The sequence below is a fragment of the Scyliorhinus canicula genome, chromosome 15 (assembly GCF_902713615.1).
Source record: "Scyliorhinus canicula chromosome 15, sScyCan1.1, whole genome shotgun sequence".
Classification (NCBI taxonomy): domain Eukaryota; kingdom Metazoa; phylum Chordata; class Chondrichthyes; order Carcharhiniformes; family Scyliorhinidae; genus Scyliorhinus; species Scyliorhinus canicula.
In genome coordinates, this window is record NC_052160.1 from 77,456,756 (window position 1) to 77,483,036 (window position 26,281).

At 46.5% G+C, this 26,281-nt stretch overlaps 1 protein-coding gene and 1 pseudogene across 1 annotated transcript in view; both read right to left on the reverse strand.

The window, feature by feature from the left end:
- LOC119978247 (voltage-dependent L-type calcium channel subunit alpha-1S-like) overlaps positions 1-26,281 on the reverse strand; it is a 642,412-nt gene that overhangs the window by 205,956 nt on the left and 410,175 nt on the right. Inside the window, 4 exon segments of the mRNA XM_038819727.1 lie at positions 8,782-8,941; positions 9,259-9,350; positions 16,373-16,438; positions 16,822-16,950. Coding sequence (XP_038675655.1) covers positions 8,782-8,941; positions 9,259-9,350; positions 16,373-16,438; positions 16,822-16,950 — 447 coding nt within the window.
- On the reverse strand, positions 21,574-21,706 carry LOC119979172 (annotated as a pseudogene).

Here is a 26,281-nt window from a genome sequence, read left to right on the forward strand (position 1 = left end):
TCGTCACACTCTGGCGCCTGTTCGGGTACAGAGAAGGAGAATTCAGAATGTCCAATTCACCCAACAGCACGTCTTTCGGGACTTGTGGGAGGAAACCGGAGCACCCAGAGGAAATCCACACAGACACAGAGAGCATGCAGACTCCACACAGACAGTGACCCAAGTTGGGAATCGAACCTGGACCCTGGAACTGTGAAGTAGCAGTGCTACCCACTGTGCTACCATGCTAAATATGATCATGGCTGATCATGCAAATTCAGTATCCCAGTCCCACTTTCTGTCCATACCCCTTGTTCCCTTTAGCCGCAAGGGCCCCGTCCAGCTCCCTCTTGAAAATATCCAACGACCTGGCCCCAACAGCTTTCTGTGGTAGAGAATTCCACAAATTCACAACTCTCTGAGAGAACGTCTTGTTCATCTCAGTCCTAAATAGCTTACCCCTTATCCTCAGGCTTTGACCCCTAGTTCTGGGCATCTTCAACATCGGGAATATTCTTCCCGCATCTCGCCTGTCTAGTTCCATTAGGATTTTATATGTTTTCCATGAAATCCCATCTCATTCTTCTGAACTCCAGTGAGTACAACTCCAGTCGATCCAGTCTTTCTTCATATGTCTGTCCTGCCACCCTGGGAATTAGTCTGGTGAACCTTTGCTGGGGACCCTCAATAGCAAGAATGTCCTTCCTCAAGCTAGGAGACAAAACTGCACACAGTACTCAAGGTGTAGCCTCACCAAGGCCCTGTATAACTGCAGCAAGGCATCTCTGCTCTTATACTCCAATCCTCTTGCTATGAAGGCCAGCATGCATTAGTTTTTCTCACCGCTTGCTGTGTCTGCATGCCAACATTCAGCAACTGTTCCACCATGACACCCAGGTCTCGCTGCACTTCTCCTTTTCCTAAACTGCCACCATTCAGATAATAATCTGTCGTCCTGTTTTTGCCACCAAAGTAGATAACCTCACATTTACCCACATTATATTACATTTGCCAACTATTTGCCCACTCAGCCAACCTGTCCAAGTTCCCCTGCAGAGTCTTTACACCCTTCTCACAGCACACACTGCCACCCAGCTTCAAGTCATCTGCAAATTTGGAGATATTGCATGCAATTCCTTTGTCCAAATTATGAATGTATATTGTGAACAGCTGGGGTCCCAACACTGAACTCTGCGGTACCCCACTAGTCACTGTCTGCCACTCTGAAAAGGACCATTTATTCCCATTTTCTGCTTCCTGTCTACCAACCAGTTCTCTATTCACGTCAATACATCAGCCCCAATACCATGAGCTGTAATTTTGCTCACTAATCTCCTCTGTGGGACCTTGTGAGAAGCCTTTTGAAAGTCCAGATACACAACATCCACTGGTTCACCCTTGTCCACTCTACGGGTCAAATCCTCAAAACATTTCAGAAGATTTGTCAAGCATGATTTCCCTTTAGTGAATCCATGCTGACTTGTCCCCGCTTTCCAAATGCTCAGTTATTTCATCCTTAATAATTGACTCTAGCAATTTTCCCACCAGCGATGTCAGGCTAACCGGTCTATAATTCCCCGATTTCCCTCTCTTTCCTTTTTTAAAAAGTGGGGATACATTAGCCACCATCCAATCCACTGGAACTCTTCCAGAGTCTATAGAATGCTGGAAAATGATCACCAATGTGTCTACATCTTCAAAGAATTCCACTCAATTTGTCAAGCATAACTTCCCTTTCATAAATCCATGCTGACTCTTTCTGATTATATCCTGCTTTCCAAATGCCGTGCTATGAAATCCTTAATAATGGACTCCAGAAACTTCCCTGGTATCAATATTAGGCTCATTGGTCTATAGTTTCCTGTTTTTTCTCTACCTCCCTTTTTGAATGGTGGGCTAATATGAGCTACCCTCTAATCTGTAGGAACTAATCGAGGGTCCATAGAATTTTGGAAAATGACCACCAATGGATCCACTATTTCTAGGGCCACTACCTTAAGTACTCTGGTATGAAGATCATCAGGCCCTGGAGTTTTCTCCACTGTCTATCCCATTAATTTCCTCTAAACCATTTCTCGACTAATACTAATTTCTGTCAGCTCCTCACTAAAACTTGTATTTCTCAGAACTTCTGGTATATTATTCATGACATCCTTTGTGAAGACAGAAGCAAAGTACCAATTTCATTCCTCAGCCATTTTTTGTCCCCTGTTATGAATTCCCCCGTTTGAGTGTAATGGACCTACATTAAATTTTTTAAAATCTTTTTCTCTTTAAATACCTATAGAAACTTTTACAGTCAGTTTTTATGTTCCTCACTAATCATAATAATAATCTTTATTATTGTCACACGTAGGCTGACATTAACACTGCAATGAAGTTACTGTGAAAATTCCCTAGTCGCTACACTCCGGCGCTGTGGGAGAATTCAGAATGCCCAATTTACCTGACAAGCACGTCTTTCGGGACTTTCTGGGAGGAAACCGGAGCGTCCGGAGGAAACCCACGCAGACATGGGGACAACGTGCAGACTCCGCACAGCCGGGAATCAACCCTGGGACCCTAGCGCTGTGAAGCAACAGTGCTAATTACTGTACTACCGTGCCAGCTTACTTTCATGTTGTATTTTCACGTTCTTAATCAATCTCTTGGTCCACTTTTTATCAATTTTAAACTGTGCCCAATCCTCAGGTCATTTGCTTTTTCTTGATAAATTTGTATGCTTCTTCTTTTAATCTAATACTATCTCTAATTTTCCTTGTAAGCCATGGTTTGACCACAGTTCTCTTTCTACTCTTGCGCCAAGTAAGAATAAACAATTGTTAGAGTTCACCTATACTTTCCTTGAATGCCTGCCATTGCCTGTAGACTGTCCTTCCCATCAGCAATGTTTCCCAGTCCGTCATAGTCAACTCTTGTCTCATACCACCATAGTTACCTTTATTGAGATTCAGGACCCTGGTCTCAGAATTAACTACCTCACAATCCACCTTGATCAAGAATTCTAGCACATTATGATCACTCATTCCCAAATGTTTCCTCACAATTAGACTGCCATCTAATCCTTTCTCATTGCACAATATCCAGTCTCAGGTGGCTTGTTCCCTTGTTGGTTCCTCAATGTATTGGTCCAGAAAACCATCCCGTATACACTGTTCTACATACAATCCAGACAGATCACTCCATTCATGAAAACATAGGACATCTCAAAGTTTGCAGATGATACAAAGTTGGGTGGAACTGCGACAAGGATGCAGAGATCCTACAGCATCATCTGGACAGGTTGAGTGATTGGGAAATTCATGGTAGATGCAGTATAATTTGACATAAATTATGAGAGCAGGGAGGTTATGTCGGAGCTGAACAGAACTCTGGTTAGGCCAGAGCTGGAGAACTGTGTTCAGTTTTGGTCATCGCACCACAGGACTTTGTGTGCGATGTGGGACCTCAGGGACATGTCCACTGACCCTGGCTCCTTCACATGCAAGAAATGTGTCCAGCTGCAGCTGGGGGGGGGGGGGGGGGGGGGGCGGCAGCTAGCTGTCATGGTGCACATTGGCACCAATGGTGAAAAACGGGATGAGGTCAAACAGGCTGAATTTAGGGAGTTAGGAGTTAAACTAAAAAGTAGGACCTCAAAAGGTAGTAATTTCAGGATTGCTACCAGTGCCACGAGCTAGTCAGAGTAGGAATGTCAAGATAGATAGGATGAATGCGTGGCTTGAGATATGGTGCAAGAGGGAGGGATTCAAATTCCTGGCACTTTGGAACCGGTTCTGGGAGAGGTGGGATCAGTACAAACCGGACGGTCTGCATGTGGGCAGGACAGAAACTGAGGTCCTGGGGGGGGGGGGGGTTTGCTAGTGCTGTTGGGGAGGGTTTAAACTCATGTGGCAGTGGGATGGGAACCGATGCAGGAAGTCGGAGGGAAGTAAAACGGGGCTAGAAACAAAAAGCAGTAAGGAGGAAAGTGTAAGGCAGAGAAGCCACAGTCAAAAATCAGAAAGGGCCACAGTACAGGGAACAGTGACTGAGGAGAATGTGAAAAGGGTCAATGCAGGATTGAGGGTGTTGTACCTAAATGTGCGCAGTATACGGAACAAGGTAAATGAGCTTGTTGCGCACATGGAAATTGGCCGATATGATGTTGTGGGCATCACAGAGACGTGGCTGCAATGGGATCAGGGCTGGGATCTAAATATCCAAGGATATATGTCCAATCGAAAGGACAGACAGATGGGCAAAGGGGGCAGGGTTGCATTGTTAGTAAGGAATGAAATTAAATCAATAGCAAGGAGCGATACAGAATCAGAAGGCATAGAATCTCTGTGGGTAGAGTTGAGGAATCGCAAAGGTAAAAAGACCCTGATGGGAGTTATGTACAGGCCCCCTAGCAGCAGTTAGGATGTGGGGCAGAAAATAAATCAGGAGATAGAAAAGGCATGTAAAAAAGGCAATATTAGAATAATCATGGGTGACTTCAATATGCAGGTGGAGTGGGAAAATCAGGTTGGTAGTGGATCCCAAGAAATGGAATTTGTGGAATGTCTAAGAGATGTTTTTTTGGAGCAGCTTGTGACAGAGCCTACTAGGAAACAGGCAATTCTGGATTTGGTGATGTGTAATGAGGCAGACTTGATTAGAGATTTGAAGTTGAAAGAACCCTTAGGGAGCAGTGACCACAATATGGTAGAATTTACCCTGCAGTTTGAGAGGGAGAAACTGCAATCAGATGTAACGCTATTACAATTAAATAAGGGTAACGACAAAGACATGAGGGAGGAGCTGGCCAGAGTTGATTGGAAAAGGAGCCTAGCAGGGAAACAGTGGAACAGCAATGTCAGGGGTTTTGGGGGGTTATTAGGGAGGCACAACAGAAATTTATCCCAAGGAGAAGGAAACATGCTTAGGGGAGGACAAGGCATCCATGGCTGATGAGGGATGTCAAGGACAGCATAAAGGCTAAAGAAAAAGCATACAAAGGGGCGAGGATTGGGAAGCCTTTAAAAGCGAGCAGAGGACAATTAAAAAACACAATAAGGGGGGAGAAGGTGAAGAACAAAGAACAAAGAAAAGTATAGCACAGGAACAGGTCCTTCGGCCCTCCAAGCCCGTGCCGACCATGCTGCCCATCTAAACTAAAAACTTCTACACTTCCTGGGTCCGTATCTCTCTATTCATGTATTTGTCAAGATGCCCCTTAAATGTTACATACGTCCCTGCTTCCACCACCTCCTCTGGCAGCGAGTTCCAGGCACCCACTACCCTCTGTGTAAAACATTTGCCTCGTACATCGCCTCTAAACCTTGCCCCTCGCACCTTAAACCTATGCACCCTAGTAATTGATCACTCTACCCTGGGAAAAAATCTCTGTCGATCCACTCTGTCTATGCCCCAAATAAATTTGTAGACCTCTATCAGGTTGCACCTCAACCTCAGTCATTCCAGTGAGAACAAACCAAGTTTATTCAACCTCTCCTCAGAGCTAATGCCCTTCATACCAGGCAACACCCTGGTAAATCTCTTCTGCACCCTCTCTAAAGCCACCACATCCTTCTGGTAGTGCGGCAATCAGAATTGAACACTATACTGCAAGTGTGGCCTAACTAAGGTTATATACAGCTGCAACATGACTTGCCACTTTTTACACTCAATGCCCCAGCCAATGAAGGCAAGCATGCCGTATGCCTTCTTGACTACCATCTCCACCTGTGTTGCCCCTTTCAGTGACCTGTGGACCTGTACACCTAGATCTCTCTGACTTTCAATACACTTGAGGGTTCTAACATTTTCTATATATTCCCTATCTGCATTACCTCACATTTGTGCCGATTAAACTCCATCTGCCATCTCTCCGCCCAAGTCTCCAAACTATCTAAATCCTGCTGTATCCTCTGACAGTCCTCATCGCTATCCGCAATTCCACCTACCTTTGTGTCGTCTGCAAACTTACTAATCAGACCAGCTACATTTATCTCCAAATTATTTATATATACTTCGAACAGCAAAGGTCCCAGCACTGATCCCTACGGAACACCACTAGTCACAGCCCTCCAATTAGAAAAGCAAAAGTATGAGTGAATGAAATGAAATGAAATGAAAATGAAAAATGAAATGAAAAATGAAAATCGCTTATTGTCATGAGTAGGCTTCAAATGAAGTTACTGTGAAAAGCCCCTAGTCACCACATTCCGGCGCCTGTCCGGGGAGGCTGTTACGGGAATCAAACCGTGCTGCTGGCCTGCTTGGTCTGCTTTCAAAGCCAGCGATTTAGCCCAGTGTGCTAAACAGCTTGTAACATCTAGCTTGTAATATAAAGGAAGACAGGAAGAGATTTTTTCAATATATAAAAGATAAGAGAGAGGCAAAAATAGACATTGGACCACTGGAAAATGTGGCTGGAGAATTAATGATAGGAAACAAAGAAATGGCAGACGAACTGAATAGGTACTTTGCATCAGTCTTGACAGTGGAAAACACCATTGGGATGCCAAAGCTCCAGGAGAACCAGGGGGCAGAGGTGAGTGCAGTGACCATTACTAAGAGGTTCTGGGGAAACTGAAAGGTCTGAAGGTGGATAAGTCACCTGGACCGGATGGACTGCACCCCAGGGTCCTAAAAGAGATAGCTAAGGAAATTGTGGAGGCATTAGTGATGATCTTTCAGGAATCACTGGAGGCAGGAAGGGCCCCTGAGGACTGGAAAGTGGCTAATGTAACACCGTTGTTTGAGGAGGGAGAGAGGCAGAAGACGGGAATTTATAGGCCGGTTAGCCTGACTTCAGTCACTGGTAAGATTTTAGAGTTTGTTATTGTTATTTTAGAGTTTGTTCCCGTACCAGCCTCCCCGGACAGGCGCCGGAATGTGGCGACTAGGGGCTTTTCACAGTAACTTCATTGAAGCCTACTCGTGACAATAAGCGATTTTCATTTTTTAAAGATGAGATCCCGAAGTACTTGGAAGTGCATGGTAAAATAGGACTGAGTCAGCACGACTTTGTCGAAGGGAGGTTGTGTCTGACAAATCTGTTAGAGTTCTTTGGGGAGGTAGCAAGGAATTTAGACAAAGTAGAACTAGTGGATGTGATGTATTTACGTTTCCAGAAGGCCTTTGACAAGGTGCCACATAGGAGACTGTTAAATAAGTTAAAAGGCCATGGTGTTAAGGATAAGATCCTGGCATGGACAGAGGATTGGCTGACTGGCAGAAGGCAGAGAGTGGGGATAAAGGGGACTTTTTCAGGATGGCAGCCGGTGACTAGTCGTGTGCCTTAGGGGTCTGTGCTGGGACCGCAACTTTTCACAATATACATTAATGGTCTGGAAAAAGGTACTGAAGGCACTGTTGCTAAATTTGCAGATGATACAAAGATCTGTAGAGGGACAGGTAGTATTGAGGAAGCAAGGGGGCTGCAGAAGGACTTGGACAAGCTAGGAGAGTGGGCAATGAAGAGGCAATGAAATGCAATGTGGAAAAGTGTGAGATTATGCACTTTGGAAGGAGGAATTTAGGAAGAGACTATTTTCTAATGGGGAAATGCTTCGGAAATCAGAAGCACAAAGGGACTTGGGAGTTCTTGTTCACGATTCTCTTAAGGTTAATGTACAGGTTTAGTCGGCAGTTAAGAAGGCATTCATGTCAAGAGGGCTAGAATACAAGACCAGGGAGGTACTTCTGAGTCTGTATAAGGCTCTAGTCAGACCCCATTTGGAGTATTGTGAGCAGTTTTGGGCCCCGTATCTAAGGAAGGATGCGCTGGCCTTGGAAAGGGTCCAGAAGTTGAAGAAGGAAATCTCACAATTAAAAAAAATATTTGGATGAGCACTTGAAATATCAGAACATTCAAGGTTATGGGCGCTGGGAAGTGGGATTAGCGTAGATTAAAGTTGGTCTTTTTGTCGATGCGGGCTTGATAGGCTGAAGGGCTTCTTCTGTACTGTATGATTCCATGATTCTCTTGTTACTGAATCTGCTTCCACCATTGCCTTCAGACCAATGTATTCAAGATCATGACAACTGTGTGAAATATTTCTCCTCAACTTCCCTCTGATTCTTTGGCTTAATCTGTGGTTTCCTGACCCTCCTTCCAGTATAAAAAAGTTTCTCCTTATTTGTCATTTTGAGAATCTCGATTAATTTCCTTGAGTCAAAAGAGAAGGATCGCAGCTTCGCCGCATAACCAAATTCCTGGTACCATTCTGGTAAAGGTCTGCTGCATACTCCTTTATGCCTTGATATTCTTTCGATGTTGGCGAGACTCCAACTGGAGTCTAACCTTGTGTTGGTGTAGAACCACAGAATTCCTAAGTGCAGAAGGATGCCATTTGACACATTGAGTTTGCACCGACCCTCTGAAAGAGCGTCCTACCTAGATCCACTCTCTCCCCACCCTATATCCCCATAGCCCACCCTTCCCGCCCTATCCCCATAACCCCACCTAACTTGCACATCTTTGGGCTGTGGGAGGAAACCGGACCACCCAAAGGAAACCCACACAAACACAGGGTGAGCATGGAAACTCGTCACCAAGGCTGGAATTGAACATGGGTCCCTGGCGCTGTGCGGCATCAGTGTTAACCACTATGCCACCGAGTGGAAGCCTCCAATCCTCAGCTTTGCTCATACATCTTGTGATTCATGTCCATATGCTTACTGTCTGCTATAAGTTGTTTTTATTTCTTTCAACCTTATTCTTTTCTCTGGATTTTTTGTCTGTCTCTGTGCATTGAGAGTCACAAGGCTAGTGCAGCTTTAAATAGCTTGGTGGGAAGGGTCTGCCAATCGCGGGGTATTAACACTTACCAGGAAGGCACACAGCATGTAAAAACTGAGGAAGTAGAAGACAGCAAAGTTGGTTCCGCAGGTGTATTCTTCACCAGGTTCATAATCAGATTCAGGGTCACAGAGTTTGCCAGGTTGACAGGCCAGCATAATCTCCTGCCAAGCTTCACCTGTGGCACATCTAGAGATAGGAACACCACAGTTACCCACTGCAAGGAGCACAATCTGAGCAGTCAGGCATGGAATAAGAGGTCAAGATAACAGATCAGGCTTGGGAAAGAGGTCAGGGAGAGGCAAGCGCTCAGGTGGGGAAGACAGGTGGTGAGTAGGTAATCAGGGGGTGAGCAGGCAATTAAGGAGCAAATGGGCAGTAAGGGATGAGAGGACAGTATGATGATAAGTGGTCAGTTGGGAGTGAGAGGGTAATCGGGGTAGGATGATCGAGCGGGCATGGGGTGAGCGGACAGACGTGGGATGAACGGGCAGGCACTCACTCACCTGAAGAGCAGGAGCACAGCTTGTGGAAAAGTCTGAAAGTTGTTGTTTCGATTGATTTGTGCTCCATCCACATTGGCAATCTTACCAAAGACCTGGTAAACAGGAAGAGACAGCAGGAATGAGAGCTGACTGCTGGGAAATGTTTAGATTTAAAGATTACTGAGCATTAACAACGAACAAAGAAAAGTACCGTAAGAAGCCTTACAACACCAGATTAAAGTCTAACAGACTTGTTTCAAACACTAGGGGAACAGTTTCAGGGAGATATACGTGGAAAGTTCTTAACGCAGAGGGTGGTAGGTGCCTGGAACGTATTGCTGGCGAAGGTGGTAGAGGCGGGCACAATAGCGTCACTTAAGATGTATCTAGAAGATACATGAATGGGCAGGGAGCAGAGGGATACAGATCCTTAGAAAATAGGCGACAGTTTTAGATAGAGGATCTGGATCGGCACAGGCATGGAGGGCCGAACGGCCTGTTCCTGTTCTGTAATTTTTCTTTGTTCTTTGTTCTAGCTTTCAGAGCACTGCTCATTCCTCATGTGAATGAAGAGATATGTTCCAGAAACATATATATATATATATATATAGACAAAGTCAAAGATTCAAGACAATGCTTTGAATACGAGCATTTGCAGCTAATTCAGTCTTTACAGATCCCGAGGTAGGGGTAACCCCAGGTTAAAGAGGTGTGAATTGTCTCAGCCAGGACAGTTGGTAGGATTTCGCAAGCCCAGGCCAGATAGTGGGGGATGAAACTTATAGCCAAGTTCCGCACACATGAGTACTGTCTCAACCGGGACCTTGGATTCATGTTGCATTACATTCATCCCCCACCATCTGGAACAGCACAGGAACAGCCCTTCGGCCCTCCAAGCCTGCACCGACTATGCTGCCCGTCGAAAACTAAAATCTTCTACACTTCCGGGGTCCACCTCCCTCTATTGTGTCGATCTGGATCGGCGCAGGCTGGGAGGGCCGAAGGGCCTGTTCCTGTGCTGTAATTTTCTTTGTTCTTTGTTCTATTTCCATCCCATTCATGTATTTGTCAAGATGCCCCAAAAACATCACTATCGTCCCTGCTTCCACCATCTCCTCCGGCAGTGAGTTCCAGGCACCCACTACCCTCTGTGTAAAAAACTTGCCTCGTACATCTACTCTAAATCTTGCCCCTCGACCTTAAACCTATGCCCTCTAGTAATTGACCCCTCTACCCTGGGAAAAAGTCTCTGACTATCCACTCTGTCTATGCCCCAAATAAGTTTGTAGACCGCTATCAGATCGCCCCTCAACCTCCTTCGTTCCAGTGAGAACAAACCAAGTTTATTCAACCTCTACTCATAGGTAATGCCCTCCATACCAGGCAACATCCTGGTACTGCACCCTCTCTAAAGCCACCACATCCTTCTGGTAGTGCAGCAACCAGAATTGAACTCCAAGTGTTGCCTAACTAACGTTCTATACAGTTGCAACATGACTCGCCAATTTTTACACTCAATGCCCCGGCCAATGAAGACAAGCATGTCGTCTGCCTTCTTGACTACCTTCTCCACCGGTGTTGCCCCTTTCAGTAACCTGTGGACCTGTACACCTACATCTCCCTGACTGTCAATACTCTTGAGGGTTCTACCATTCACTGTATATTCCCTATCTGCATTAGATCTACCAAAATGAATTACCTCACATTTGTCCGGATTAAACTCCATCTGCCATCTCTCCGCCCAAGTGTCCAAATGATCTAAATCCTGTTGTATCCTCTGACAGTCCTCATCTCTATCCACAATTTCACCAACCTTAGTGTCATCCACAAATTTACTAATCAATGCAGTTACATTTTCCTCCAATCGCTTACATAGAACAAAATAATGACTAGAGTAAGATTAGGGTCAATCAAGGATAGTAGTGGAAAGTTGTGTGTGGAATCAGAGGAGATAGGGGAAGCATTAAATGGATATTTTTCGTCAGTGTTACACTGGAGAAAGACAATGTTGTCGAGGAGAATACTCAGGTACACTCGACCAGGCTAGATGGGATTGAGGTTCACAAGGAGGAGGTGTTAGCAATTTTGGAAAGTGTAAAATAGGTAAGTCCCCTGGGCCAGATGGGATTTATCCTAGGATTCTCTGGGAAGCCAGGGAGGAGATTGCAGAGCCTTTGTCCTTGATCTTTATGTCGTCTTTGTCAACAGGAATAGTGCCGGAAGACTGGAGGATAGCAAATGTTGTCCCCTTGTTCAAGAAGGGGTTTAGAAACAACCCTGGTAATTATAGACCTGTAAGCCTTACTTCGGTTGTGGGTAAAATGTTACAAGAGATAGGGTTATAATCATCTTGAAAAGAACAAGTTGATTAGCGATACTCACATGGTTTTGTGAAGGGTAGGTCATGCCTCACAAACCTTATTGAGTTTTTTGAGAAGGTGACCAAACAGGTGGATGAGGGTAAAGCAGTTGATGTGGTGTATATGGATTTCAGTAAGGCGTTTGATAAGGTTCCCCACTGTAGGCTATTGCAGAAAATACGGAAGTATGGGATTGAAGGTGATTTAGCGGTTTGGATCAGTAATTGACTAGCTGAAAGAAGACAGAGGGTGGTGGTTGATGGCAAATGTTCATCCTGGAGTTCAGTTACTAGTGGTGTACCGCAAGGATCTGTTTTGGGGCCACTGCTGTTTGTCATTTTTATAAATGACCTGGAAGAGGGTGTAGAAGGATGGGTTAGTAAATTTGCAGATGACATGAAGGTCGGTGGAGTTGTGGATAGTGCTGAAGGATGTTATAGGATACAGAGGGACATAGATAAGCTGCAGAGCTGGGCTGAGAGGTGGCAGATGGAGTTTAATGCGGAAAAGTGTGAGGTGGTTCACTTTGGAAGGAGTAACAGGAATGCAGAGTACTGGGCTAATGGCAAGATTCTTGGTAGTGTAGATGAACAGAGAGATCTCGGCATCCAGGTACATAAATCCCTGAAAGTTGCCACCCAGGTTAATAGGGCTGTTAAGAAGGCATATGGTGTGCTAGCCTTTATCAGTAGGGGGATTGAGTTTCGGAGCCACAAGGTCATGCTGCAGCTGTACAAAACTCTGGTGCGGCCGCACCTGGAGTACTGCGTGCAGTTCTGGTCACCACATTATAGGAAGGATGTGGAAGCTTTGGAAAGGGTTCAGAGGAGATTTACTAGGATGTTGCCTGGTATGGAGGGAAGGTCTTACGAGGAAATGCTCAGGGACTTGAGGTTGTTTTCGTTAGAGAGGAGAAGGCTGAGAGGTGACTTAATAGAGACATAAAAGATAGTCAGAGGGTTAGATAGGGTGGACAGTGAGAGTCTTTTTCCTCGGATCGTGATGACCAACACGAGGGGACATAGCTTTAAATTGAGGGGTGGTAGATATAGGACAGTTGTCAGAGGCAGTTTCTTTACTCAGAGAGTAGTAGGGGTGTGGAACTCCCTGCCTGCAACAGTAGTAGACTCGCCAAATTTAAGGGCATTTAAGTGGTCACTGGATAGACATATGGATGAAAATGGAATAGTGTAGGTCAGATAGGCTTCAGATGGTTCCACGGGTCGGCGCAACATCGAGGGCCGAAGGGCCCGTACTGCGCTGTAATGTTCTATGTTCATACACTTTAGATATATAACAGCAAAGGTCCCAGCACTGAACTGTGCGGAACACCACTAGTGTTGGTGGCCCTCCAATCAGAAAAGCACCCTTTGCTACGCTCTGCCTTCTATGACCTGGCCAGTTCTGTATCCATCTTGCCAGCTCACCTCTGATCCCATGTGACTTCACCTTTTGTACCAATCTGCCATGAGGGACCTTGTCAAAGGCCTTACTGAAGTCCATACAGACAACATTCACTGCCCTACCTGCATCAATCATTTTGTTGCCTCCTCGAAAAACTCGATAAAGTTAGTGAGACACGACCTCGCCTTCACAATACCGTGATGCCTGTCGCTAATATGTCCACTTGCTTCCAAATGGGAGTAGATCCTGTCTTGAAGAAGTGTCTCCAGTAATTTCCTTACTACTGACGTAAGGCTCACTGGCCTGTAGTTAGTTCCCTGGATTATCCTTGCTACTCTTCTGAAACAAAGGAACAACATTGGCTATTCTGCAGTCCTCCGGGTCATCACCTGAAGACAGTGAGGATCCAATGATTTCTGTCAAGGCTTTAGCAATTTCATCTTTTGCCTCCTTCAGTATTCTGGGATAGATCCCATCAGGTCCTGGGGACTTATCCACCTTAATATTTGTCAAGACACCAATGACCTCGTCTTTTTGGATCTCAATTTGACTCAGGCTATCTACACACCCTTCTCCAGACTCAACATCCGCCAATTCCTTCTCTTTGGTCAATACTGATGCAAAGTATTCATTTAGTACCTCACCCATTTCCCCTGGCTCTACACATAGATTCCCTTCCCTGTCCTTCAGTGGGACAACCCTTTCCCTGGCTATCCTCTTGCTTTTTGTGTACACGTAAAAAGCCTTGGGATTTTCCTTAACCCTATTTGTCAAAGACTTTCCATGATGCCTTTTAGCCCTCCTGACTCTTTGTTTAAGTTCCTTCCGACTTTCCTTCCATTCCACACAGGCTTCGTCTGTTCCCAGCTTTCTAGCCCTGACAAATGCCTCCTTTTTCTTTTTGACGAGGCCTACAATACCTCTCGTTATCCAAGGTTCCTGAAATTTGCCGTATTTATCCTTCTTCCTCACAGTAACATGCCAGTCCTGAATTCCTTTCAACTTACCAATGAAAACCTCCCACATGTCAGATGTTGATTTACCCTCAAACATCCACCCCAATCTAGGTTCTTCAGCACCGCCTAATATTGTTATAATTAGCTTTCCCCCAATTTAGCACATTTGCCCTGGGACCACTCTTATCCTTGTCCACCAACACTTGAAAACTTACAGAATTGTGGTCACAGTTCCCGAAATGCTCCCCTACTAATACTTCTATCACCTTGCCGGGCTCATTCCAAATAGCAGGTCCAGTAAAGTCCCTTCCCTAGTTGGACTATCTACATATTGTTTGAAGAAGCCCTCCTGGATGCTCCTTACAAACTCTGCTCCATTCAAGTCCCGAGCCCCAAAGTGACTCCCAGTCAATATTGGGGCAGATAGTGGGCGGGGTTCTCCCAAATCCCCACGATGGCCCGATGCCAGCGTAAAAAACGGCGCAAACCACTCCGGCGTTGGGCCGACTGGAAGTTGCAGAATACTCCACACTTCCAGGGGCTAGGCCAGCGCCGGAGGGGTTGGCGCCGCAACAGCCAGCACCAAACGGCTGGCGCGAGTTAGCGCATGCGCAGAACCGCCGGTGTATTCTGGCGCATGTGCAGGGGGGTATCTTCTCTGCGCCAGCCATGTTGGAGACCTACATGGGCCGGCGCAGTAGGAAGGACTACCCCATGGCACAGGCCCGCTCGCAGATTGGTGAGCCCCGATCGCAGGCCAGGCCACCGTGCCCCTCCCCCAGGGCCGGATCCCCTTGCGCCCACCCGAGGACCGCACCAGCCAGGTCCCACCAAGTCCAATTCACGCCAGCGGAACTGGCCAGAAACCGACGGCCGCTCGGCCCATTGTGGCCCGGAGAATTGCCGGGGCAGGGGCCGCTACCTGGGTGGCTCCCGACTGGCGTGGCATGATCCCTGCCCCCACCCAAAAACCGGTGCCGGAGAATATGGCAGCCGGCGCCGGAGCAGGATTCACGCCGCCCCCCGGCGGGGGGTCGGAGAATCCCGCCCACAGTCTCCCATCACAACAACCCTGTTGCTTTTACTCCTTTCCAAAATCTGTCTACCTATCTGTTCCTCTATCTCCCGCTGGCTGTTGGGAGGTCTGTAGTAAACCCCCAATATTGTGACTGCACCCTTCTTGTTCCTGATCTCTAACTATATAGCCTCGCCGCCCACCGAGGTGTCCTCCCACAGTGCAGCTGTGATATTCTCCCAAACTAGTAGTGCAACTCGTCCACCCCTTTTACATCCCCCTCTATCCCGCCTGAAACATCCAAATCCTGGAACATTTAGCTGCCAATCCTGTCCTTCCCTCAACCAGGTCTCTGTAATGGCAACAACATCATAGTTCCAAGCACAAATCCAAGCTCTAAGTTCATCTGCCTTACCCGTTATACTTGTTGCATTAAAACATATGCACTTCAGGCCACCAGCCCCGCTGTTTTCAGCAACCTCTCCCTTTCTACTCTTCCTCAGAGCCATACTGGCCCTATTTCCTGGTTCTCCCTCAATTTTTTCACCTTCTGACCTATTGCTCCGGTATCCACCCCCCTGCCATACTAGTTTAAACCCTCCCTTGTGACACTAGCAAACCTCGCGGCCAGGATATTTATGCCTCTCCAGTTTAGATGCAACCTGTCCTTCTTATACAGGTCACACCTGCCCGGAAGAGCTCCCAGTGGTCCAGATAACTGAAACCCTCCCTCCTACACCAACTGTTTAGCCATGTGTTTAGCTGCTCTATCTTCCTATTTCTAGCCTCACTGGCGCGTGGCACAAGGACTAACCCTGAGATTATAACCCTTGAGGTCCTGTCTTTTAACTTTCTGTCTGGCACCTTGAACTCCTGCTGCAGGACCTCATCCCCCTTCCTGCCTATGTCGTTGGTACCAATATGTACCACGACCTCTGACAGTTTACCCTCCCCCTTCAGGATGCCTGCTACATTAATAGACATTCCTCAAGTTAGTACAGTAATCCTTTACAGTTGCACATGCTGCTCAACTCAGTTACAGTAGAGGCTTTGGAAGAAGGCTTGAAGTCGTCCAGAAGTTTGACAGAAGGTTTATTGAGCAACACAACTTAAACAACTGCGTGAGCTCTTACTTTAAGAACTGTACTAGTTGAAAGGTTACGACTTTTCTATACACTACAACTAGGCCTGGCCACACTAGCAGCCCCGAGCTAAATCTCTGCCTCTGTTCTGCTCACAGTCTGATCCACCCCACAGCCTAGAGGGCTGCTTGCTTCCCCTTTTATACATGCCAGTGCTGCCCCTAGTAGTCTTTCCAATACCCATCAGCCCCTTCTGTACATACCCATGTAAAGATCACTACATTATGGCTGTTTAGAATGTCAATGAGTTAGTCTTACCTGCATCCCGATGACAGCATAGATGAAGAACAACATCACAATAAGAAGTGCCACATAGGGTAGAGCCTATCACAGAACAGAAGCAAGATTGGTAAGAACTCTGACCTGAGCAACAGATCTGATAGTGAGTGAGAGAATTGGTGCTGATCCAGCTCTGGTCTATCTGATAGATCACCCACTACCTTCTCACTTATACCTCATTCTTTCAGATCACACCCAGCCCCAATTATCATACTTCTCTCCAGCTTGGGTACACCTTTTCAAGTTAAACCAGAAAGAGGTGATCTCTGAATCTGGTAGGGTGCAAACTTTCAGGGTCTTACTATTTTAAGCCCTTTCATTTGTTGGTCTTTGTTTTCTTGCTCTGGCTTTCATTGGCTGACTGTTGATTTGCTAGATCCTGATTGAAGCTTAGTCAATGGTTGGCTCACATTACTGGACTCACTTACCTGAAAGGATTTGATGAATGTCCACAACAGAGTTCTAACCCCCTCTCCTCTGCTCAGCAACTTGACCAGGCGCATCACACGAAACAGGCGGAAGAAGGAGATGGAGATACGGGAACTGTCCTCCGACTCCTGAGAAATCATCGAAAGAAAACAGATCACAAACAAACCAGGAGTATGGGCTGTTTGGGCTAGAAGTGAAAACACCAGGGGAAGAGTAGTTAGACAATTGGGAAACTTGGGCTGGGAGGCAAGGTGAGGATGGGAACCTTGAAATGAGGAACTGAGCAACTGAGGATAGAATACAGGAAGATGGAGGCAGGAGACTTGGAGGGAAGTGGGAAGGGATGTAAAACCAGGATAAGGTGCAGGGAAACTTTGGGTGGCCAGTGACACTGAGGAAGGGGAGGGGGATGAATGGGAGACCATAGGTGGGATGGGAGACTGAAAGGGGGGGGGGGGGGGGGAATGGGAGACTGAGGGGGGGGGGGATGGGAGACTGAGGGGGGGTGGGTGTGTTGGATTTGGAATTCCAGGGAAAATATTTCCATTTATATCAAATCTTGACCTCAGAAAGTGATGTCCAACAACAACAACTTGTTTTAATATAACAGGCGCTATCCATCGGCCATGCTGCACCTAAAAAGCAATTCACTGCAGCTCGATCACGTGATTTCGTGCGATGTTGCGGTAAATCCTGTCCATTTTGGGCAGGAATCTTGTTAACAAATCTGCATATTAAAGCGAGACAGCTAGTCTCATTTTAATGTGCAGATTCCTGAGTTACTGGAGGCGTGGGATCTATCTCCTTCACCTTGGAGACCTCGGGTGAGCGCCACAAATGGGGACCAAACTGAACGGCACTTGTGGGGGTCTCTCAGGGGATCTGTGTTCCCCATGAGTGCCGTTTGGGCAGGGTGGTACCCTGGCACTGCTAGCCTGGCACCCTGACAGTCTCACCTGGGTATCAGCTTGGCACTGCCCAGTGACATGCCAGATGGCGGGGCACACTCAGGGCCAGGTTGGCACTGCCAAGGTGTCAAGCTGGCATTATTTGTATGCTGGTTCAGGGGTGCCCTGCCAAGGTGTTGCCGGGTCTGCAGGTGGACCCTCCCATAGTGCATTGGGGCTTGGAGGTCGCATCGGGCGCCTCATAGATTGTAACGCCATTTTTAAATGTCATCCTGATATCTCACTACACTGCGAAATTACGGTGAGCGGAGTTCCTCGGTGCAGGAAACGGGGCTATGTGCCTTGGCTGTGCGTTCCCTACTGAGGGCCATTATTGTGAATGGCGTTGTACAGCAATGTGTTACTTAGCACTGCAGGAAACCTGTGGCTAAACGTGTTCCCATTTAGTTGAATCACACCCATAGCCTTTAAAATGAAGTACTTTCCAGAAACAGGCAAAATCTGACATGGACCACGTAAAATTACATAACAGATAGTTATTTGCTTGGTCAAAGGGGATCGGTTTTAAGGAACATCCTAAAGCAGTAAGGATTGGAGCATATTGGATCGGAGTTGACCAAGAGGGATTACAAATACAGATTTACAATGTATGTACATTGTTTGGTGACTAAATTGCTGAGCTACAAGCACAAATAACCATTTGGGAATATGTTTGGGGTTTATGTAAATGATTTGGATATGAATGTAGGAGGGTTGATCAGTAAGTTCACGAATGATACGAAAATCGATGGGGTGGTAAATCGTGAGGGGGATAGCCTTTAATCACAGGAGGATATGGGCTGGTCAGATGGGCTGATCAGTGGCCCAAATATAATTCAATCCGGATAAGTGTGAGGTGATGCATTTGGGCAGGACAAACAAGGCAAGGGAATAGATAATAAATGGCAAGACCCTGGGAAGCACCAAGGATTACAGTGACTTGAGGTGCATGTGCACTTCTCTTTTAAGGTAGCAGGACAGATAGATACAGTGGTAGATACAGTGGTTAAGAATGCAAATGGTATACTTGCTTTTATTAGACAAAGCATAGAGTTTAAGAGTAGAGAAGTGGGAAGCACAAGTGGCTAGCATTATGGCATCAGAGCACCAGGGTCCCAGGTTCGATTCCCCACTGGGTCACTGTCTATGACATTCTCCCAGTATCTGCATGGGTTTCCTCCGAGTGCTCTGGTTTCCTCCCACAGTCCAAAGACGTGCAAGTTAGGTGGATTGGCCATGCTAAATTGCCCTTAGTGTCCAAAAAGGTTAGGAGGGGTTATTGGGTTACGGGGATAGGGTGAAAGTGAGGGCTTAAGTGGGTCGGTGCAGACTCAATGGGCCGATTGGCCTCCTTCTGCACTGCATGTTCTATGTTCAAGTTATGCTGGAACCGTATTAAATGTTGGTTAGGCCACAGCTGGAGTATTGTGTACAGTTCTGGAATCCACATTATAGGAGGGATGTGATAGCACTGGATAGGGTGCAGAGGAGGTTTACCAGGATGTTGCCTGGGCTGAAATGTTTTAGCTATGAAGAGAGAGTTTCGATACAACTGGGATTGTTTTCCTTGGAGCAGAGGTGACTGAGGGGGACATGATTGTGATGTGCTTATGAAGTGCTTAGATAAAGCAGACAGGAAGAAACTTTTCCCCTTGGTGGAGGGGGTCAATGACTAGGAGACATAGATTTCAGGTAAGGGGCAGGAGGTTTAGAGGGGATGGGAGGAAAAAACATTTCACCCAGAGGGTGGTGGGAGGGTGGAACATGCTGCCTGAAAGGGTGGTGGAGGCAGAGACCCTCATAATATTTAAGAATTATTTAGATGTGCACTTGTGATACCAAGGCATACAAGGCTTTGGGCGAAGTAATGGAAAATGGGATTAAAATATATGGTTGGTTGTTGTTGACTGGCGCAGATGCGATGGGTCGAAGGACGTTATTTGTGCTGTAGACCTCTGACTCTACAAGATCACACACCTGACAAAAAAGGCTTGGACAGATGGTCAGTGGGAATTATCTGATGCGCCGCATGTGGCTTCAGTGCCGTGAGAGGTACAATGATTATTTGCCGATGAACTACTTGAGTTTTTTATATTCATTGACAAGATGTGGGTGCCGTTGGCTAGGCTAGCATTTATTGCCCATCCCAAGTTGCCCTTGAGAACCACCGCAGTCCTTAACCAAAAGAGAAAATGCTGGAAAATCTCAGCAGTTCTGGCAGCATCTGTAAGGAGAGAAAAGAGCTAACGTTTCGAGTCCGGAGGGCCCTTTGTCAAAGCCAGATGCTGCCAGACCTGGAAGCTTCTCTTTTGGTTTCAGATTCCAGCATCCACAATAATTTGCTTGTATTACTGCAGTCCTTAAGTTGTAGATACACCTACAGTGCTGTTGAGGAGGGAGTTCCTTGATTTTGACACAGCGGCAGTGAAGGAACAGCCAATATATTTCCAAGTCTAGATGGTGAGTAACTTGCAGGGGAACGTCCAGGCGCTGATGTTCACCAGTTACTCTTGTCCTTCTCGGGTGCCTGTTGCTCAGAAAGCTCAGGGGTTGAACAGTGCATATGCCAACTGACACTGAAGCCAAAGCCAGAATAGCAGCACGATTGGTCTCAGTGCATTTCAGGGTTAACTGCGCACCGTGACACGGCATGCCTAATACCCAGGTGGGGGCATGGGGTGGATGGCAATGGAACTTCAGGGAGGCAGAGCACTAATGATACCTTTTTAATTTTCACTGTCAGGAGAAGAGCAACACTGCAGAGAATTGAAGAACAGTTGGAGAAGTGTCAAATCTGTTAGTCCTCACAAAGCATGGAAGCAATGCAGTGGAGCTGGAGTGCCACCAGCCAGCTCTCTTCTCCGATCGTGGTGAGGTGGGCTTCTCGGATGAAGAGTGCAGTTGACCGATGCATTTGAAAAATGAAAATCGCTTATTGTCACGAGTAGGCTTCAATGAAGTTACTGTGAAAAGTCCCTAGTCGCCACATTCCGGCGCCTGTCCGGGGAGGCTGGTACGGGAATCAAACCGTGCTGCTGGCCTGCTTGGTCTGCTTTAAAAGCCAGCGATTTAGCCTTGTGAGCTAAACCAGCCCCTTGCGGTGGGACTGGAAAGATAACAGGCTCCTCATCATAAGTTGAAGTGTTGCGGCCGCATTGAAACTCCAATGCAGATAGCATCATGCAAGTCTCCATTGTCTCCTCAGCCCATTTTGCCGCATAGTGACTATGATAATTGAACTGATGATCTTTTGCCTTCCTACTGCAGACGCACCAACCACTGGAGCTGCTGGTGACCCAGTGGACCCCACATTGAGCCTCGAGGAAAAAAATTAAATCTGCACCGGTGTCATACCATCTCTCTAAACCAGGCCCCAGCACACATACTCACATTGGGAAGGCACAGTCATAGAGGTTAGCACTGCTGCCTCATGTGCCAGGGACCAGGGTTCAATCACCATGGGTGACTGTGTGGAGTTTGGACGGTTGTTTCCGTGTCTGCATGGATCTCCTCCGGATGCTCCAGTTTCTTCCCACAGACCAAAGAACAATACAGCACAGGAACAAGCCTTTCGGCCCTCCAAGCCTGTACCGGTCATGATACCACCCTTGGCCAAAACCCTAAAGAATAAGATAAAAATGTTGCCATGATGTGAAGATGCCGGCGTTGGATTGGGGTGAGCATTATTAAGAAGTCTTACAACATCAGGTTAAAGGCCAATAGGTACCTCTTCATTCACCTGAGGAAGGAGCAGTGCTCAGAAAGCTAGTGATTTGAAACAAACCTGTTGGACTTTAACCTGCTGTTATAAGACAAATCTTGCAGTTGAGTATCCTGCATTTGGAGATATTGCAGGCGTCACCACACCCTAAGTGCAATGGGCTAGCCTCGTTTTGGGTGAACCACCTTCTTGATCATGGTTTTGCCCGGGAAGTAAAGATATGCAAGTTAGGTGGATGGGCAATGCTAAATTGCACTTTAGCGCCCAAAAGGTTAGCTGGGGTTACTGGATTATGGGGATAGGGTGGGGGCGTGAACCTAGGTAGGGTGTTCTTTCGGAGGGTCCTTGCAGACTCGATGGGCCGAATGGCCTCCTTCTGACCTGTAGTGATTCTATGATTCCAACAGTATGCATTAGCTCCACAAATAGTGCAAATTGGTGAGGGAACATCACTCATGTGAGGAGCTGGCAGAGGCAGAAAGGTGCCATGGAGGCTTTCACTTTTACCCTTCCCGTCAATGTTTGGGTCCCCCTAATTTACCTGAAACCTCACAGTGTGCCTTCTCCAGTAATACTGGATCCCATTGTTGTGTGGGCAACATCCACCCTTTCCCGAGCATATGTTGTTGATGTCCCCATGCCCCTCCCCATTTAGAGGCTGTGTGCATGGTCACCATCAGAAGAGACAAGGCGGTCTCTACTTTCTTACTCCTGACTGCTAGCCCCAGGATGACCTCTACTCTCTCACTCTGACAAGTTGGCCCCAGACTAAGGACTTTGACTTTCAGTGAGTTCCCCATTGCTATCATAACACATCATTACAGCGTCTCTCCCTGTATTATTATTTAAATATTATTTTATTTGAAAATTAAATGAGAATAATAGCATTGTAATTTTGCAAAATCTGCTTGTAATGTGAATAATAGTCCTCACGACACCAATGAGGTCTCAATTGATCTCCCCGTGGGACTCGTGCAATAAGAGCTCTCCCACTAGTGGGTTGGGGCCTGCCCAACTGGGACTCGTAAATTTGCCTGGTAAAAGCCAGCACTTCCAGTAGTCCTGACTGGAGCCTTTGAGCTGTAAGTCGAGTTGCGGTCATAACTTTATGTTGACTTATTAAATACCGTTTCATTTACCTTTGTGAGCTTCCTGATCTTTTATACTGGCGACAAAGAAAATGGCAGCTGTGATTCTTGACAGGCTGAATGCACCAGAGTACCCCAGCATGGGAATGAGGTCAGCAGGATTTTGAAAATGGCACTATTCGGGAAGTTCGAGGCCTTTGACACAGGCATGGAAAATTAGGCCCAGAATACCAAATGAATGCGGTCCAGAAATATGGTATTGTTGGAGATGACCGACAGGAGTTAATACCCCTGATTGTCTGCGGGGCCACAATATTCAGCGGAATCAAGAACCTCACCTATTTGGCAGCCCCAGACTAGAGATCCTTCAACGAACTCATGAAGCGTGTTGTGTATTATTACGACCCCAAGATGTCAGTAATAATGTAGAAGTACTGATTCACTAAGGCCGGATGAACCCCTGGGGAATCGGTTCAGTAATTTCTGACTTGCCTTCACAAGTTAGCTGAACATTGCGACTTCAGCCTTTTCCTTCCAGAGATGCTAAGAGATCGTTGTGTGGAATCAACAAAATAGTGACTCAAAAAAGCGATTAGCTGAATCGCCTTGGACCTGAAAAAAAGGGCCATATAAATGTCACGCTTCCACGAGAATACAGAAAAGTGGCTCCTGGATACGGAAACCGATACGGGTGCTGCTATTTCCATTATCAGACAACTAACTTTTCATAAGCTCTGTATGGGAATTTTGCCCCTGGGATTTAGAGATATCAAGGCCCGGCAACGTATACCAGGGAACCATTGACCATCATTAGTATCACAAAGATCCCCGTCACCCACAGACTTCAGTGAGTTAGGCTACCACTGGTAGTGGTGCCAAAAACCCCAAACTCAGCGTTCTAGGTCACGATTGGTTACAAAGATTCTGCCTGGACTGGCAACCTATACGAAGTCTTCATAAATGATCTGGAGGTTTTCCAAGGAGGGCCTGGGAACAATTAAGGGGGCAAGAGCAAACGTTAATGTTGACCCAGAGGCCTAAAGTAAATATTTCAATGTGAATATACCAGTCCCATACACCTGATTGCAAAAATACAAGGAACTGAGACAGCTAGACAGCTTGGGCATCATACGCCCGGTCCAGTTTGCAGACTGGGCAGTGCCAGTGGTCCCAGGAATGAAGCCAGACATGTCTGCCCATTTGTGTGGCGATTATAAGATGACAGTAAACAGGGCCTTCCGCTTGGACCGGTACCCATGCCATTGCGTAGAAGATCTGTACAAAATGTTGGCCGGGGGTCACTCATGCACGAAGCTTGACGTGAGCTATAGAACATTATGTTCTAGGTTGTTTTCGTTAGAGAGGAGAAGGCTGAGAGGTGACTTAATAGAGACATATAAGATAGTCAGAGGATTAGATAGGGTGGACAGTTAGAGTCTTTTTCCTCAGATCGTGATGACCAACACGAGGGGACATAGCTTTAAATTGAGGGGTGGTAGATATAGGACAGATGTCAGAGGCAGTTTCTTTACTCAGAGAGTAGTAGGGGCGTGGAACGCAGTATGGGCCCTTCTGCCCTCGATGTTACGCCGACCCGTGAAACCATCTGAAGCCTATATGACCTACACTATTCCATTTTCATCCATATGTCTATCCAGTGACCACTTAAAGTTGGCGAGTCTACTACTGTTACAGGCAGGGGCGTTCCACGCCTCTACTACTCTCTGAGTAAAGAAACTGCCTCTGACATCTGTCCTATATCTACCACCCCTCAATTTAAAGCTATGTCCCCTCGTGTTGGTCATCACCATCCGAGGAAAAAGACTCTAACTGTCCACCCTATCTAATCCTCTGACTATCTTATATGTCTCTATTAAGTCACCTCTCAGCCTTCTCCTCTCTAACGAAAACAACCTCAAGTCCCTGAGCCTTTCCTCGTAAGACCTTCCCTCCATACCAGGCAACATCCTAGTAAATCACCTCTGAACCCTTTCCAAAGCTTCCACATCCTTCCTATAATGTGGTGACCAGAACTGCACGCAGTACTCCAGGTGCGGCCGCACCAGAGTTTTGTACAGCTGCAGCGTGACCTCATGGCTCCGAAACTCAATCCCCCTACTGATAAAGGTTAGCACACCATATGCCTTCTTAACAGCCCTATTAACCTGGGTGGCAACTTTCAGGGATTTATGTACCTGGATGCCGAGATCTCTCTGTTCATCTACACTACCAAGAATCTTGCCATTAGCCCAGTACTCTACATTCCTGTTACTCCTTCCAAAGTGAACCACCTCACACTTTTCCGCATTAAACTCCATCTGCCACCTCTCAGCCCAGCTCTGCAGCTTATCTATGTCCCTCTGTATCCTATAACATCATTCAGCACTATCCACAACTCCACCGACCTTCGTGTCATCTGCAAATTTACTAACCCATCCTTCGACACACTCTTCCAGGTCATTTATAAAAATGACTAACAGCAGTGGCCCCAAAACAGATCCTTGCGGTACACCACTAGTAATTGAACTCCAGGATGAACATTTGCCATCAACCACCACCCTCTGTCTTCTTTCAGCTAGCCAATTACTGATCCAGACCGCTAAATCACCTTCAATCCCATACTTCCTTATTTTCTGCAATAGCCTACCTAGGGGAACCTTATCAAACGCCTTACTGAAATCCATATACACCACATCAACTGCTTTACCTTCATCCATCTGTTTGGTCACCTTCTCAAAAAACTCAATAAGGTTTGTGAGGCATGACCTACCCTTCACAAAACCGTGTTGAGTATCGCTAATCAACTTGTTCTTTTCAAGATGATTATAAACCCTATCTCTTATAACCTTTTCCAACATTTTACCCACAACCGAAGTAAGGCTCACAGGTCTATAATTACCAGGGTTGACTCTACTCCCCTTCTTGAACAAGGGGACAACATTTGCTATCCTCCAGTCTATCCTGTCGACAAAGACGACATAAAGATCAAGGACAAAGGCTCTGCAATCTCCTCCTTGGCTTCCCAGAGAATCCTAGGATAAATCCCATCTGGCCCAGGGGACTTATCTATTTTAACACTTTCCAAAAGTGCTAACACCTCCTCCTTGTGAACCTCAATCCCATCTAGCCTGGTCGACTGTACCTGAGTATTCTCCTCGACAACATTGTCTTTCTCCAGTGTAAACACTGACAAAAAATATCCATTTAACGCTTCCCTTATCTCCTCTGATTCCACAAACAACTTTCCAGTACTATCCTTGATTGGCCCTAATCTTACTCTAGTCCTTCATTTGTTCCTGATATACCTATAGAAAGCCTTAGGGTTTTCCTTGATCCTATCCGCCAACGACTTTTCGTGTCCTCTCCTCGCTCTTCTTAACTCTCCCTTTAGATCCTTCCTGGCTAACTTGTAACTCTCAAGTGCCCTAACTGAGCCTTCATGTCTCATCCTAACATAAGCCTTCTTCTATCTCTTGACAAGTGCTTCAACTTCCTTAGTAAACCACGGTTCCCTTGTCGACAACTTCCTCCCTGCCTGACAGGTACATACTTATCAAGGACACGCAGTAGCTGTTCCTTGAAAAAGCTCCACATTTCGATTGTACCCACCCCCTCCAGTTTCCTTCCCCATCTTATACATCCTAAATCTTGCCGAATAGCATCATAATTGCCTTTCCCCCAGCTATAATTCTTGCCTTGCGGT